The 13,141-nt window shown below is 38.1% G+C and overlaps 1 protein-coding gene across 1 annotated transcript; it reads right to left on the reverse strand.

Annotated features, from left to right (window-relative positions):
• Nucleotides 1-515: 515 nt before the first annotated feature.
• c1qtnf6a (C1q and TNF related 6a) lies at nt 516-9,179 on the reverse strand. Its single transcript, XM_051717742.1, has 3 exons — nt 9,133-9,179; nt 7,011-7,196; nt 516-3,986 (listed from the first exon to the last, which is right to left on the reverse strand). Exons 2-3 carry the CDS (start codon nt 7,186-7,188, stop codon nt 3,439-3,441), a joined length of 726 nt encoding a protein of 241 aa, XP_051573702.1. The 5' UTR covers nt 7,189-7,196; nt 9,133-9,179; the 3' UTR covers nt 516-3,438.
• Nucleotides 9,180-13,141: the final 3,962 nt, after the last annotated feature.

Genomic DNA, 13,141 nt, shown 5'->3' on the forward strand with positions numbered 1-13,141 from the left:
GTTAATTTTGTAGTTGCTTTTCCAAATGATTCAGTTGTGTTTGTGTAGAAATATGTATTTATTTTTGTAAAATAAAATCTAAAATGTTTTCTTATCCTTTGTCATCCTTCATGTTTTTACATAAATCATTAAGTGTAAAACATAATCGATTAATATGATCATGATGATATGCACTATTCCCTCTCACCACTAGAGGGTGTGATTTCACCAGCACGTCCTTCTCTGTTATGCAATCCAAAATAAATTAATAAAAACAATCAAACCTCCAGTCTCACTGGCTGAACTTGCATTGAACCAGTATTACAAGGGATGATGTTTTGTGTAATTTTAAATAACCTGGTCCAACTTTTCTGCACACAGGGAAATAATTAGTTGTGCATATAATCTTGTTTGTGTTTATACACTATGTTTGCATGACCCTGAGGGGAATTAACCATGCATTCATTTTTTTTTCACAGAAAGATTTTGTTCCAGTAACTTCTTGTTTATTTGATTCAAATTGACACCAGTTGAATTAAGCTTTTATTTTGGCATTTAAAATAATAAAAATACAGTTCACTAGACATTCCATAAAATACATCAACTGGAAATAAGAATATTAGCTGTTAATTTACAAACCAAAATATTTTCAGTCCCTTTTGCAGTCAAGTATGTAACTTTTAGCACCTGCTGAAATGTGTTAAAAAAATACAAATATCTAACTCGTAGCACCTGATTTCTTTGATAACAATGCAACCAGAAGTTTAGCAAGGTTTAAACTTAGATTTTGATTTAGCACCACTTCTTTGCACGTTATCATCTCAGAATCTTCACATACTTGAGAGTCTTTTAAGTCAACATTTTGGGACGAAATCTGTCTCCTGTGGTTTGAAAATATTTAATCTCCCTCTCTCTATATATTTCTATCATCTAGGTCTCTCTCAAGTGGATTCTTGCTACTAAAAATGGAAAGCCACACACATCCTGTTTAACACTGAAAAAAAAAAAAACCTCTGTCCAATAAACAGAACCAGACACCACACACACACTGCATGTATTTTTTTCTCAGGACCTGCAGCTAGGCTGACACACTCTCAACTCATTTCAAACAGACAATTGGTCGAAGTTTTCTATGTCCAGATTAAGATACTGAGTAAAATGATTCTAGACATTGCGCTATTATTATGACTTTTTTTTTTTTTTTTTCGTTTTTCGAAACACTGTGGTTCTGTGGTGGCATTGTTTGTTTGAGCGTCTCGAACCAGCCCGACACAGGAACATTGACTACGTTTACATGGACACCAGAAAGCTGTTTATTGTGAGAAAGCTGCTTGAGCCTCAAAATCGGAATATGCGTTTACATGAGCTGTGTTATCGACTTTCTCTTTATTCCTGTATACATGCGGCTCGGTCAGTAAGCAGTTTTCTCCAGAGCAACGTAATTTCTCTGCGACGCTTGTGTAAATAACAAACAAGGCATATGAGGAAGACTTTGTTATTTTATTCTCCATTGCTTTGCTTTCCAGATATTCCAGAGCTGTTGCTGTATTTTTTTCCTTAACCTTCTATCGTGACCTGCAGCAGAATTGCGCTATAATAGTGGGGTTTCCCTCTTATGTAAAACTCCAGGATTCCCCTGCATATACCCGAACGTGAAGGACCATCGATATTTTACATTAGTGTGTATCCACCTTTTTCACAGGCAGCGAAATTACCCATTATGCTTAGCGCGTTCTTCCAATGCGGATGCTACAGACTTCCGCTTCGCAGCTTATTCCCATTACCAAGCATTGAAATATCACTAACAATGGTCAAAAACAAGTGAAGAGTCTGTGTTTACTTAACGTAAATCCCTTTCTCACTAAAGGTTGCATGTGGACATTCGGTTTCGACTGCAATCCCTGAATAGATAAGTACACAATCAATCACACACATTTACATGGTAAAGTTACTGGGCTCTAGTGCTCTCTGCACACACCCTGTATGTGTGTGTGTGTGTGTGTGTGTGTGAAAGCGAGAGAGAGACAGACATACAGCACGCAGAGAGAGAAAGAGAGAATTCATGTATATGATGCGCTAGATTTAATGATGTTTTTTGTTGAGCAGTTCAATATGAAAACAGCCAAATAGCGGACATTTAGGGAATCTAGAAATCCCGACTGGTCGCTTTTTAAGGAGGGAATTAAAGAAAGAGGAAACATCCGTGAAAAAAGGACGTATGGTCATAATAGGTTCCATTTAAAAATCTTCAGATTTGAGAAATGTACCTTTGCATTATTTCTGCATTAACAAGTGCCGCCTTCTCAAGCACTCTGCCGAGAACAACTTGGTCTCACCCACATTCACATACACTCACAGCGCGGCATGAGATATGAACCTTGTAAAGATGATTAATAAAACAAAGGTTTGGTTTAAATGTTTTTCATCTTTGTTATCTTCCAAAATAATGGACAGTATTTGGAATTATCTGTCAATGTTTTTTTTAAAAGGGCAAGTGACAGAGAATTTGTTTAATGTAACTTCTGATTATTACATCCAGTTCGACTCGGAATGTTTCAGCATTGGCAGCTTTTGGGGGGCTTATCGTAGTGAAATTCATTTTCCAGAAGTTTTTAAGCCACATGTAGTTGTTATAACACCATATAACAGAGCATAATTATCGAAACCCTTAGCTGCTCGCCATCACCAGTAACATTAGTCTAGCTGATAACAACAACTAAGCGGAAGTGTGGAGCATCTGAGAGGAAGTCTCTCACCGCAATGGTGCCGCCCATGGAGAAGTCAGGAAAAAGGTGGATAAATGGCTATAATTTAAAGTGTATGTGCTTTTCCCACTGTAGTCCCAGAAATGTTGAATTCTTTCTGCTGTTTTGACATTTTGTTTGGCACCATCCTAAGACGTTAGTTTTCCGGACTGTTCACACACATGCGCACTCCTCAAAAACACGTAAGAACGCCACTTATGTGTTTACATTGCCACATTAAGCCGCGTTCTCTGGGATAAACCAGGGTGTGTTAAACTGCTTTCTCTTAATCCATTAAAAAGCATAAGAAAATCGGCATTCTCGTTTATATGACGTTTCAGAATGCCACTTTCTGCAAAAACCCTGGAATAAACAGTTTTCTTAAGCGCATGTAAACGTGGTCACTGGCTTAACCAATGGTGTAAGTTTGGGGTGGGACTATCTGCTTGTTCTACCAATGGCAGATGGGGGAAGTGTTTGGGAAACATTTTGAAAACAATAATTATGTTTGCAATTCCATTCGGTGACACTAGAGGTACCGACATTATACACTTCACCTTTAATTCCCTTTATAACTTATTATTTTGTTTTGTCTTCAGTTGTTTAGAATCCTCTTGCCTGTAAAAGTTGTTCCACTGCTTAAGCATTTTTGGCATTTTCAAATATTAAGTCAATAAATGATCCTTTTCGCTCCTTTCCGCCAATGTTTCTTGTCTCACTCAGTTTCTGGTTTGATGAGGTATCCATTAAAGGTAATGTAAATATCCACATCGTCGCTATATATGGCGTTCTCACGCTCCCGTTTGTAGAGGCGGACCCAAACCTCATCGCCCTCCTGCAGAGGCAACATCACGCTCTGACTCTGCATGATGGAGCGGTCGCTCGGCTGAGCGTAAACAATTGCCTTCTCACTCTCGTTGTGCATGATGTGCAGATACGTCTCCTTAAAGTTCCATGTGTGAATGTTTACATTGAAGAAGTAAATGCCGGGTATTTGGCAACGGAACTTCCCGGAAAACATGTCAAAGTGTTCGGGGGTGTTTACAAAGATGGTGTCAAAAATCAAGGCCTGGTAGTTGTCAACGCTGTGAAGGGACTTCCGTCGGCCCACAGAGAAAGCAGAGTGCTGGGACTTGCAGGCATCACCCGGAGCTCCGGCTTGTCCCTTAGCTCCTTCGGGACCCAGAGCTCCCTGTGGTCCTGGGTAACCCTCGATTCCAGGCTTTCCAGGAGTTCCTCTTTCTCCACGGTCACCCTTGTCCCCTTGGAGTGAAAAATAACAAAGTGTAAGAAAAAGCAATAACCTCAAACATATTCCACGCATGTATGCAGACACAAAGCTTGGCCAACACATTACAAGTGTGTGATCCCTATGTACTTGTTTGAGTAATAGGCTGTAAACAACACAATAAACTACAGCAGATCTATAAGACTGCAAATCTAATGCACAGATCCAATATTTTGACACATACCTGATTTTTGATGCAACTGTTTGCATTTACGTAAAACATAACCAACTGTGTATACATTAATCCCTCACAGGACGGGCATTATGACCATGAACACATTTGACCGTTTATGTGCGCAGAAGCATTACATCATTTACCAGAAGCGCTTGGGCCTCACGATAAATGCGGTAATGCATCCTTTTACAAATGAAGTACTGCGTATTTCCACCTTTTTTCCAATATTGATCACAGCTTCAGCCAAAGGAAAGTCAGTAAAATCAGTAAACTTTCAAGGCAAGTCAGTTCACTCTGCGGCTATCTTGGGAACACTCCCTGGAAGCTGTTTTCTATGGATGCAAGTGGCATAAAAGCACAGCTCCTATCTACTTGAATGGTGAAGGACCAAAATCTCCAAAACAGTTGGTCAAGATTATGATCAAAGAACATATTTCAAATTAGTAGTAAAAACTGACAACAATGGTATCATCATAAATTGTGAACATTTTGTGAACTATAAACATTTTGACAGTTTTTTAACTAACTTTCTCAGCAATATTCTCAGAAAATCTAATCAAATTGTTGCCCCACCACGAGAGTAGTTTACCTGAAAAATAAGACAGTTGACGCTAATGACTGCAATAGAGCGCAACATTGCCCGCCCACTTTCTCAGTCGTCTGGGTTCCAGAAGTATTTTTCCCATTAATATTTTTCCATGGGCTTTTCATAAAATCCTTCATGAATGATTTCTAAGCCATGAAACAAAGCAACCAGCTCTGAGGTGAATCACAACATTACAGACTTTGTTTTAAACCAAAAAAGTATTTGAAAATCTGACAAAAAGACAAAGGTACAAGACACGAACTACAATCCCATGAAGCATTTGACGTAATCAAATAAAAAACTATGGAACTATATAAAACTACTGATTATAGGTTGTTGATTATAAGTACAGAAACAATATATTTTGAGTAAAATATTCTGACATATATAGATATGTATGTAGTTTGACGGTGTAGGTAGACTGACTTGATTGCGTCATGGAAGTGAGCAGTTGTTTCTGGATTTATTTGACAGGATTTGTTGGCCACAGTTCTCTGATTGGTGGATCTATCTCTGCTGGATCATGGGTAGTGTAGTTATTCACCAGGAATTCCATTATTAATTACGATTTTAAAACAATGAGGTTGAAATAACGCAGACTGATAGCTTCAATTAAGGCATAAACCAAAGATGAACAAACTCGGAACTCACGGTAGGTCTGTCTTTAAAGGTTTGTAAGTTATCATCAAAAATCAATTAGTCTATGGAAAAAATGAATGGGATTTTTACTTCCAGAGCCAGACTGTGACACTCTATAGTACCCCTTGTGGCAGTTCTGAGAATGCCGCGGTCACACTAAACTTTGCGCCGCATTTACTTCCATTCAAACGTATCCAAATGCAAGAGACCAGAAAATCAAGTTCAAGCAAAGACATGTTGCATTCGACTGCTATAAAAGCCTGTTGCAAATTCCTGTGACCAATAGAAGATCGAAATGTCACACACTGACCTCTTGGCTCAATTCAAACAATACATTTCAAAGCTGAGTGTTTTTATTGTTGCAGAAAAGTAAGTAGATGGCATATTTTAACATTTAGAAAATATAATATTATTTGTTAATTGCGATGTATTATTTATTAAAACTAGAAGCCCTCAACTGTGATATCATATCCTCTCCATTGTGGTGTCCGAAATAATTTTGCATGCTCAAAAACTAGTGTGACCGGGGCTTTTCACTTTGAATTGTGTTCTGGGATATTTTTGAAAAAGACAACAATGTATGAAATCAAGCTTGCTTAGCTAGAAGTGTTCACATTCACACATATGCATTGAGTATGAGATTGCAAGTGTATTTTCACTATGGGTTTTTAACATAAGGGTTTTTTTTTGCATCCAGCTGCATGCCTTCATTTGAAACCATGTGTACACATTTAGCTACTGTATGAGATCAAAACACAAGGACAGCTTTACATGAAGAATGGCAGGGCTGACATAATGGGTAGTACAGTCATAATAGATCGTACAGTAAGTGGAGTAAGACAGTATTGGGTGATGTGGGCACAAACTATAAAATCCAATTCCAATATTTATTCCTCAGAGTCAGACCTCAGATACGACGGAGTAATATGACTGATTTGGTAAGCCATGCTTTATATACCAATGCTGACAGGAAATTGGCACACACTACAAAAAAAAAATTCCGCCAGATTAAAATGAGACCCACAAACCTCAAATCACAGCTTTTAAAAAAGGCCAAAATGAAGGATTGTTTTTTGCCCAACTAAGGCTCGTTTTTTTCTCCTTATTTTTTCCATTGTCTTTCACTGGTCAACATACAATTTTTGGCACTAATTCTAACCTTGGTTTGTAATTTCCAGACCGCTTTTCCTGCAGACTGCATTTTCATACATGCAACAAACGAATGCACACATGTGCTCACATGCAAGGCACATAAAACAACTTTGGTCATACTGTTCCTGCCACATCAGCAACTTTTCTGCCAGGTTTGTCACTTCCTGTACACTAAAAAGGCCTCCAGTGGAACAGAAATTCCAGAGCCAAAAACAGAGAGGTTAACTAAGGCTCACAGAGGGAAGGAAAGCAACTGAAAACACACAATACTGTTCAGCCCAAACAATGAGAGCCATGTTTCCCTGCAGAATCTCTATCATGATTAATTTGCCAGTTTAGATTCAATATCCCAGAGCACTTGTGCCATAAGACAGACAGACTACAGATTGGGAAATTTGTTAAACTAAAAGAAAATCAGTCAATCAATGGAGAAAGACTTTTGAGTACCTTTGAGAATGGTCATGTTTATGTATGTACGGATTTCAGGCATTGAAGGCATGCTTTGTTTAAGGGTTCCAGCATCGTCTAGCGGTGGGAGGTGTTCACAGCATCGACGGCAGGGTGGCTGAGGTACAGAAACTGCTAGGTGAAGAAGTAAACAGATAGGCAGGAGGGATCCAAACATGGCGGCACCTGAGACAAAAGAATAAAATACACACATTTTGCATAATAAACAGCTTAAAACCAGCCTAAGATGGTTTCTTGGTCTTAGCTGGTCTCCCAGCCTAATTTTCAGTCCAATTTAAATCTCGACCTCTGAGTGGACTACAAGCTCAATTAGAAATCTGAGATCGTCCCCTTTGTGATGATATAAAGCATTTTATCACCAATAGTTGATAACATATATTTCCGATGATTTGTTTAGCATACTTTTCCTGCTGGACTGCATATTTTGTTCTGGACATCTTAGATATAACATTTGATTATTTACCCAAGCAAGCTTACAGACAAGTAAAAAATATGTAGAAAACTTTGTTAGAAAACTGCCTAAGGTAAAAGCAGATATAACGTTTTTGGCTACTTGGGGCTTACAGCTACATTGATCACGGCATAAAAAAGACTTTTGTATTTGATGTCTGACACAAATCATATTTCACTTTGTGATTCTTTTGAAAATCTTTCGAACTGTAGTATTAGGGCAACAAAATACTGTACAGTCACATTCATGAGAATGAGAGCTTTCATTTGATATATGACTTGTCCATTTATGTGCAATGTGAAAGACTTTTCATATTAACATTTCTTCCACATTACCTCTAGGTGGCGCTTTTTTTGACACGGATGTTTTCAGCCCTATATTTTATGTAATATAAATGCAAAAAAAAAAAAAAATGGTGATATCAAATGATACCCCATATGCATGACTTATGTATCCGGGGACTTTAACATTTTAAGCGTAAACTTATTTCACGATATAGTGCCCCCCTATGGACCAGGGTCCACAGAGTTTAAGACTTCCTGGGTCAGCCAACTTTTTCAGAATGAACATGTGAAAAACAAACTAGACCAGCACTAAGCCTACATAAACTTGCCTGGATCAGCATAAAAATGAATGTTTGTCTAAACTGGTCTTTTCAGCATGACTGTAAAACTTTCAATTGGCAGTAAGATTTTGATAAGAGAATAATTCTGATTCTTGTGTTTTGTTCATGTATATTTAAGTCATTCCCTACAATAACTTTCCACACACTGTTATTCTTCAATTAATGTGAGATTTTGTAATTAAAAAATGGCATCATTCAGGTAGACTGAATTAAGATATGATCCAGAAAAATGGATTGAGGAAGGGAAAGAGAGACAGAAAAAGTGAGAGAGAATGGAATGTTGACAACTGTAGGCCCCTTCAGGAGGACACAGATGAATGTTTCTGTTGGTCTGATTCCAACCAGCACACTTGACGACAGCTAAACTAACAGAGTCAAATGTGTCTGTCGCTCTGCTCAACTCCTACACCAGACACATTCCAGCTCTTATCTGCAAGAGTTCACCGGGGGCAGTGTTTCAAATTTCGGTAAGCACAGACCAATTTTAGCTAAAGAAAAGTCAACCTGCTGTTTCCGAATTACACTGTGAGACCAGTCTGTAGTGCAACTGTCAAAATCATCTGTTGATTTTAAATAAATAGTAACCTTCAGCAATTAAATAATTATGCCTTAACAAATCAATCAGCATTATGTCTATCTTGCTATAGAGATCAAACTGTGCTTTAAAAGATGCCCTACAGAAATGTGGCTGTAATACATCAGTAATAGGCCTCAGCTGTGGCACAGAATGAACAGTTTGCACGTGTTCCCTTCTGTCTCCGCATCTTTACTTCTGCCAGCAAGCTGTAAACTCATGCTGTCAAGCCTTAAACAGCATGTTTCCTGTTAGAAAGCTCACAAAAGACTCATGTGAACACTGTAATGCAAAGATGACTTTAATAAGGCTGCACAATTTATTATAAGTCTCATTAAACTAATCCCATTTATTAAAACATTTATAAATTGATAAACTCTGTCAACTGCAGTTCCTGTATAACACTTATCTTGCTGGTCTGATGTATGTGTGTATGTGTAGCAATACTTACAGTAGTTCTTGATGCTGGTTTTGCAGCTGCAGTTGGGTCAGTGAGCTGTGGAAAGGTAGAGAAAAAGAAAAAGGAAAATTCCTCAGTCAGCTTTCTTTTCCCTCCCTCTTTCACTCTCCCTCCCTTTCTTTCGTTCTAATTCAGTCTCTCACTCCCTTTCCTCCATCCCATTCCCAAACACACAATGAGCCACTCAGTCAAGACAGACTTTTCAAATCTTTCTCTCTCTTGTGTAATTGTGTAAATTGTAATAATTTTTACTCGTCTATAATGTTTATTTTCCAATTTTGGGCATTCGTTATAATCAATCAATCAATCAATCAAACTATCTATCTATCTATCTACACCGATGAGCCAAAACATTATGATCACTCACAGGTGAAGCGAATAACGTTGATCATCTCCTCACAAGGCCACATGTCATGGGTCTGGGTAGATTAGATGGTAAGCGAAGAATCAGTTCTCATAGTCAACGTGTTGAATGCAGGAGAAATTGGCAGGAGTAAAGACCTGAGCGACTTTGACAAGGGCCAAATTGTTATGGCAAGACAACTGGGCCAGAGCATCTCTGAAACGGCAAGGCTTGTGAGGTGCTCCCGGTCAGCAGTGGTGAGTACCTACCGACAGTGGTACGAGGAGAGACAAACAACAAACCGGCGACAGGGCGTTGGGCACCCAAGGCTCATCAATGCGCAAGGGCAACGAAGCCTATCCCATTTGTTCTGAACCGACAGAAGGTCTATTGTGGCACAAGTCACAGAAAATTTTAATGATGGTTATGGGAGGAATGTGTCACAACACTGTCAGAGTGCCCATGATAACCCCTGTCAACTGTTGAAAGCGCCTACAATGGGCATGTGAGCATCAGAACTAGACCTTGGAGCAGTAGAAGAAGGTCACCGCTGAGTTTACATCACATGGATGGCCATGTACGTGTGTGTGGTTTACCTGGGGAAGTGATGGCACCAGGATGCACTGTGGGAAGACGACAAGCCGGTGGAGAGAGTGTGATGCTTTGGGCAATGTTCTGCTGGGAAACCCTGGGTCTGGCCATTGATGTGGATGTCAATTTGACACGTGCCACCTACCTAAACTGTGTTGCAGACCAGGTACACCCCTTCATGGCAATGGTATTCCCTGAAGCCTCTTCAGCAGGATAATGCGCCCTGCCACACTGCACACATTGTTTGGGAATGGTTTGTGGAACATGCTGAAGAGTTCAAGATGTTGCTCTGGACTCCAGTTACCCCAAATCTCAATCTGATTGAGCATCTATGGGATGTGCTGGACCAACAAGTCCGATCCACAGTGGCTTCACCTTGCAACTTACAGGACTTGAAGGATCTGCTGCTAATCTCTTGGTGCCAGATACCACAGGACACCTTCTGGGGTCTTGTAGAGTCATACAAGCATGTACAATACATACCAACAGCATATTAGACAGGTGGTCATAATGTTTTGGCTCATCAGTCTATCTATCTATCTATCTATCTATCTATCTATCTATCTATCTGTCTATCTGTCTGTCTGTCTTAGGTCCATCCGTTCGTCCGTTCATCCGTCTGTCTATCTAGCAGAAAACGTAACCCCACAAATGTGTGTACATTTAATTTCTAAGAACATATAAATAGAAGTAAAACCACAAAGAAACTCTCATTGAAAACATCATAATATTGCAGCTTGTTATGTGAATTACCCAGATTTTGCTCTATGGTCTGTGGAGACCTTATCTCCCACAGAGGAATTTTAGATGAAATATCTGCAAACCATAAATGTAGGCTAATTTTCACCATGCTCATTTATGGCCCAACCCACACACACAAATACACAAACTATCCAAAGACTGCTTGACCTACATGCATTGCTTCGTGAAAAGATACAAACTTTGTGAAGATGAGAGCAGAATTTACAATAGAAGAAAAACTATACTTTTATATGGGTGTTGTGGGTGGTTGCCAGGGTATTAGTGTACAGTTACTACAGTATGGTGTTCTGAGTGATTTTAGCATGTTGCTATGGTATTTTTGTTGATTCTTGGCTAGGGGATACCTTACTGTCCCTAAATTTATATGATATTCTGGGCTCTAGATATGGTTTGGGTTTCTTCTCCAATGTAAGTCTTTTCACCAGTTTTATCATCTGCCAGGTGAAAAAGTCCAATCACTTAAAAGTAATGGCACACCTCACCTCAACAAGACACATCATTTTAGGTATCGTACATGTCCAAAAAATAAAATAAAATAAATAAAAATTAAAAAGATATTCCAACGTAATCTAAGGCAATCTCAGTAATTAGGATAATTTTGAGTAGCAAGAGAATAAATGGCCAATGATGGCCAATACTGCATGTAGTTAATTATGTTAACGCATGAACCATTAAAAACATAATGTAATGAAAAAAGACTTGTGCATTTGAGGTTCCGTACACTCATCCTTCTCAAAAAACACTTTCTCATCTGTTTTGAATTAGTATGTCTGGGTCATTGGTTACATTCCTGGTACTTATGTAATAGCAATCATCTCATTCTTCCCATATGGAAAGAAAATTAAGGTCCGTCATTGAACTTTGATCGACAAAAGGTTTATTTTGTCCTCTGTTACATTCCCTCCATCTGTTCTCTTATATTTTCCTTCCAGTATTTTCCTCTGCTGCGGTCTTTGCATGCATTATTATTCTCTGTCAACATGGTTATTCGTGGAAAAAAAAATATTATTAAAGCTTTTCTCTTTCAAGGTCCATTAAGCCCTTTCAAGAAATGTTTAATTAAGAAATTATAGTCATATTTCATCCAAAATGAAAATTCTGTCATTATTTACATTCCCCTTTTCCCGTTTAATACAAGATGAATTGTTCAGCAGAATGTTCAGGCATTCTTTTCCATACAATAAAAAAGAAAACAGTGACAATGAGCTGTCAAGCTCCAAAAAGCACTAAAAGCACCACAGAAGTACCCTACAAGTAGTCCAGATGACGTGTATGCTATACTCAAGAGTCTTCTGAAGTCATACAACAGCTTTCTGTGAGGAACAGACTGAAATTTTCATTGTTATTCGCCGAAGCCCTCCGCGGTAACTCTCAAATCTTTACCGCACATGCACATATTCAAATTTTCCACACTGCGATTTGTCAGGAGACATGCAAGAACCAATAAGGCATCTTTAAAGTCAAACCAGAGCCATGTAAACTATCCCCTCGTAAACATAGATATACATACGGATAGATATCTACGCTTGTAACACTCTGAAAGTGGTTCACTGATGTCAGGGCCACTATATGCAGGGTTGGGGAGAAACAAAATACATGTAATGGGATTACGTATTTAAAATACAAAATATTAGTATTCAACTACAGTTACAATAAAAATAGTTGTTAATCAGAATATAGTTATATTCAAAAAAATTTGATTACTTAAAGAGATTACTTTGCATTTTATTGTCATTTCTTGCATTTAATATTTAGTCTCTTCAGTTACAAAACATTTATCCATATAAATTATGTGATCCAAAGAGCGTTGAAACAAAACTTTCTTAAGATGTGTTACATTCATAAGAGCAGACAGAGAAGTAAGTTTGAAGTAAGTTTGGAGCAGAAGAAATAGAAATAAACCTTGTGTAAATTGTCATGTGAACATTTAGCTTTATGTTAAGCTAAAATGCTATTTCTAGCCATAGAAAATCCATGTCGGATAATGTTTTTTTTTCCTCTAGTAAGACCTTTGATCTTAGGGTAAAATTCGTATTCTTGATGAGAATTTTTTTTCCTGTAAAAATATCTAAAAATCCTTAAAACAAGATCAATTTGCTTTATCTTGTTTTAAAAACAACATGGCATAAGATATTTAGGTTTTTCAGAGAATGCATTTTTAACGTGTATTTTGTCTTACTGTACTGGCAGAGTTTTTATAGTCAAAACAAGTGAAAAAATCTACCAGTGCTGAAGAAGTAATCCAAAGTATTTAGATTACATTACTGATGTTGAGTAATCTAATGAAATACATTACAAATTACA

This window comes from Myxocyprinus asiaticus, chromosome 14 (assembly GCF_019703515.2).
Source record: "Myxocyprinus asiaticus isolate MX2 ecotype Aquarium Trade chromosome 14, UBuf_Myxa_2, whole genome shotgun sequence".
Classification (NCBI taxonomy): Eukaryota; Metazoa; Chordata; class Actinopteri; order Cypriniformes; family Catostomidae; genus Myxocyprinus; species Myxocyprinus asiaticus.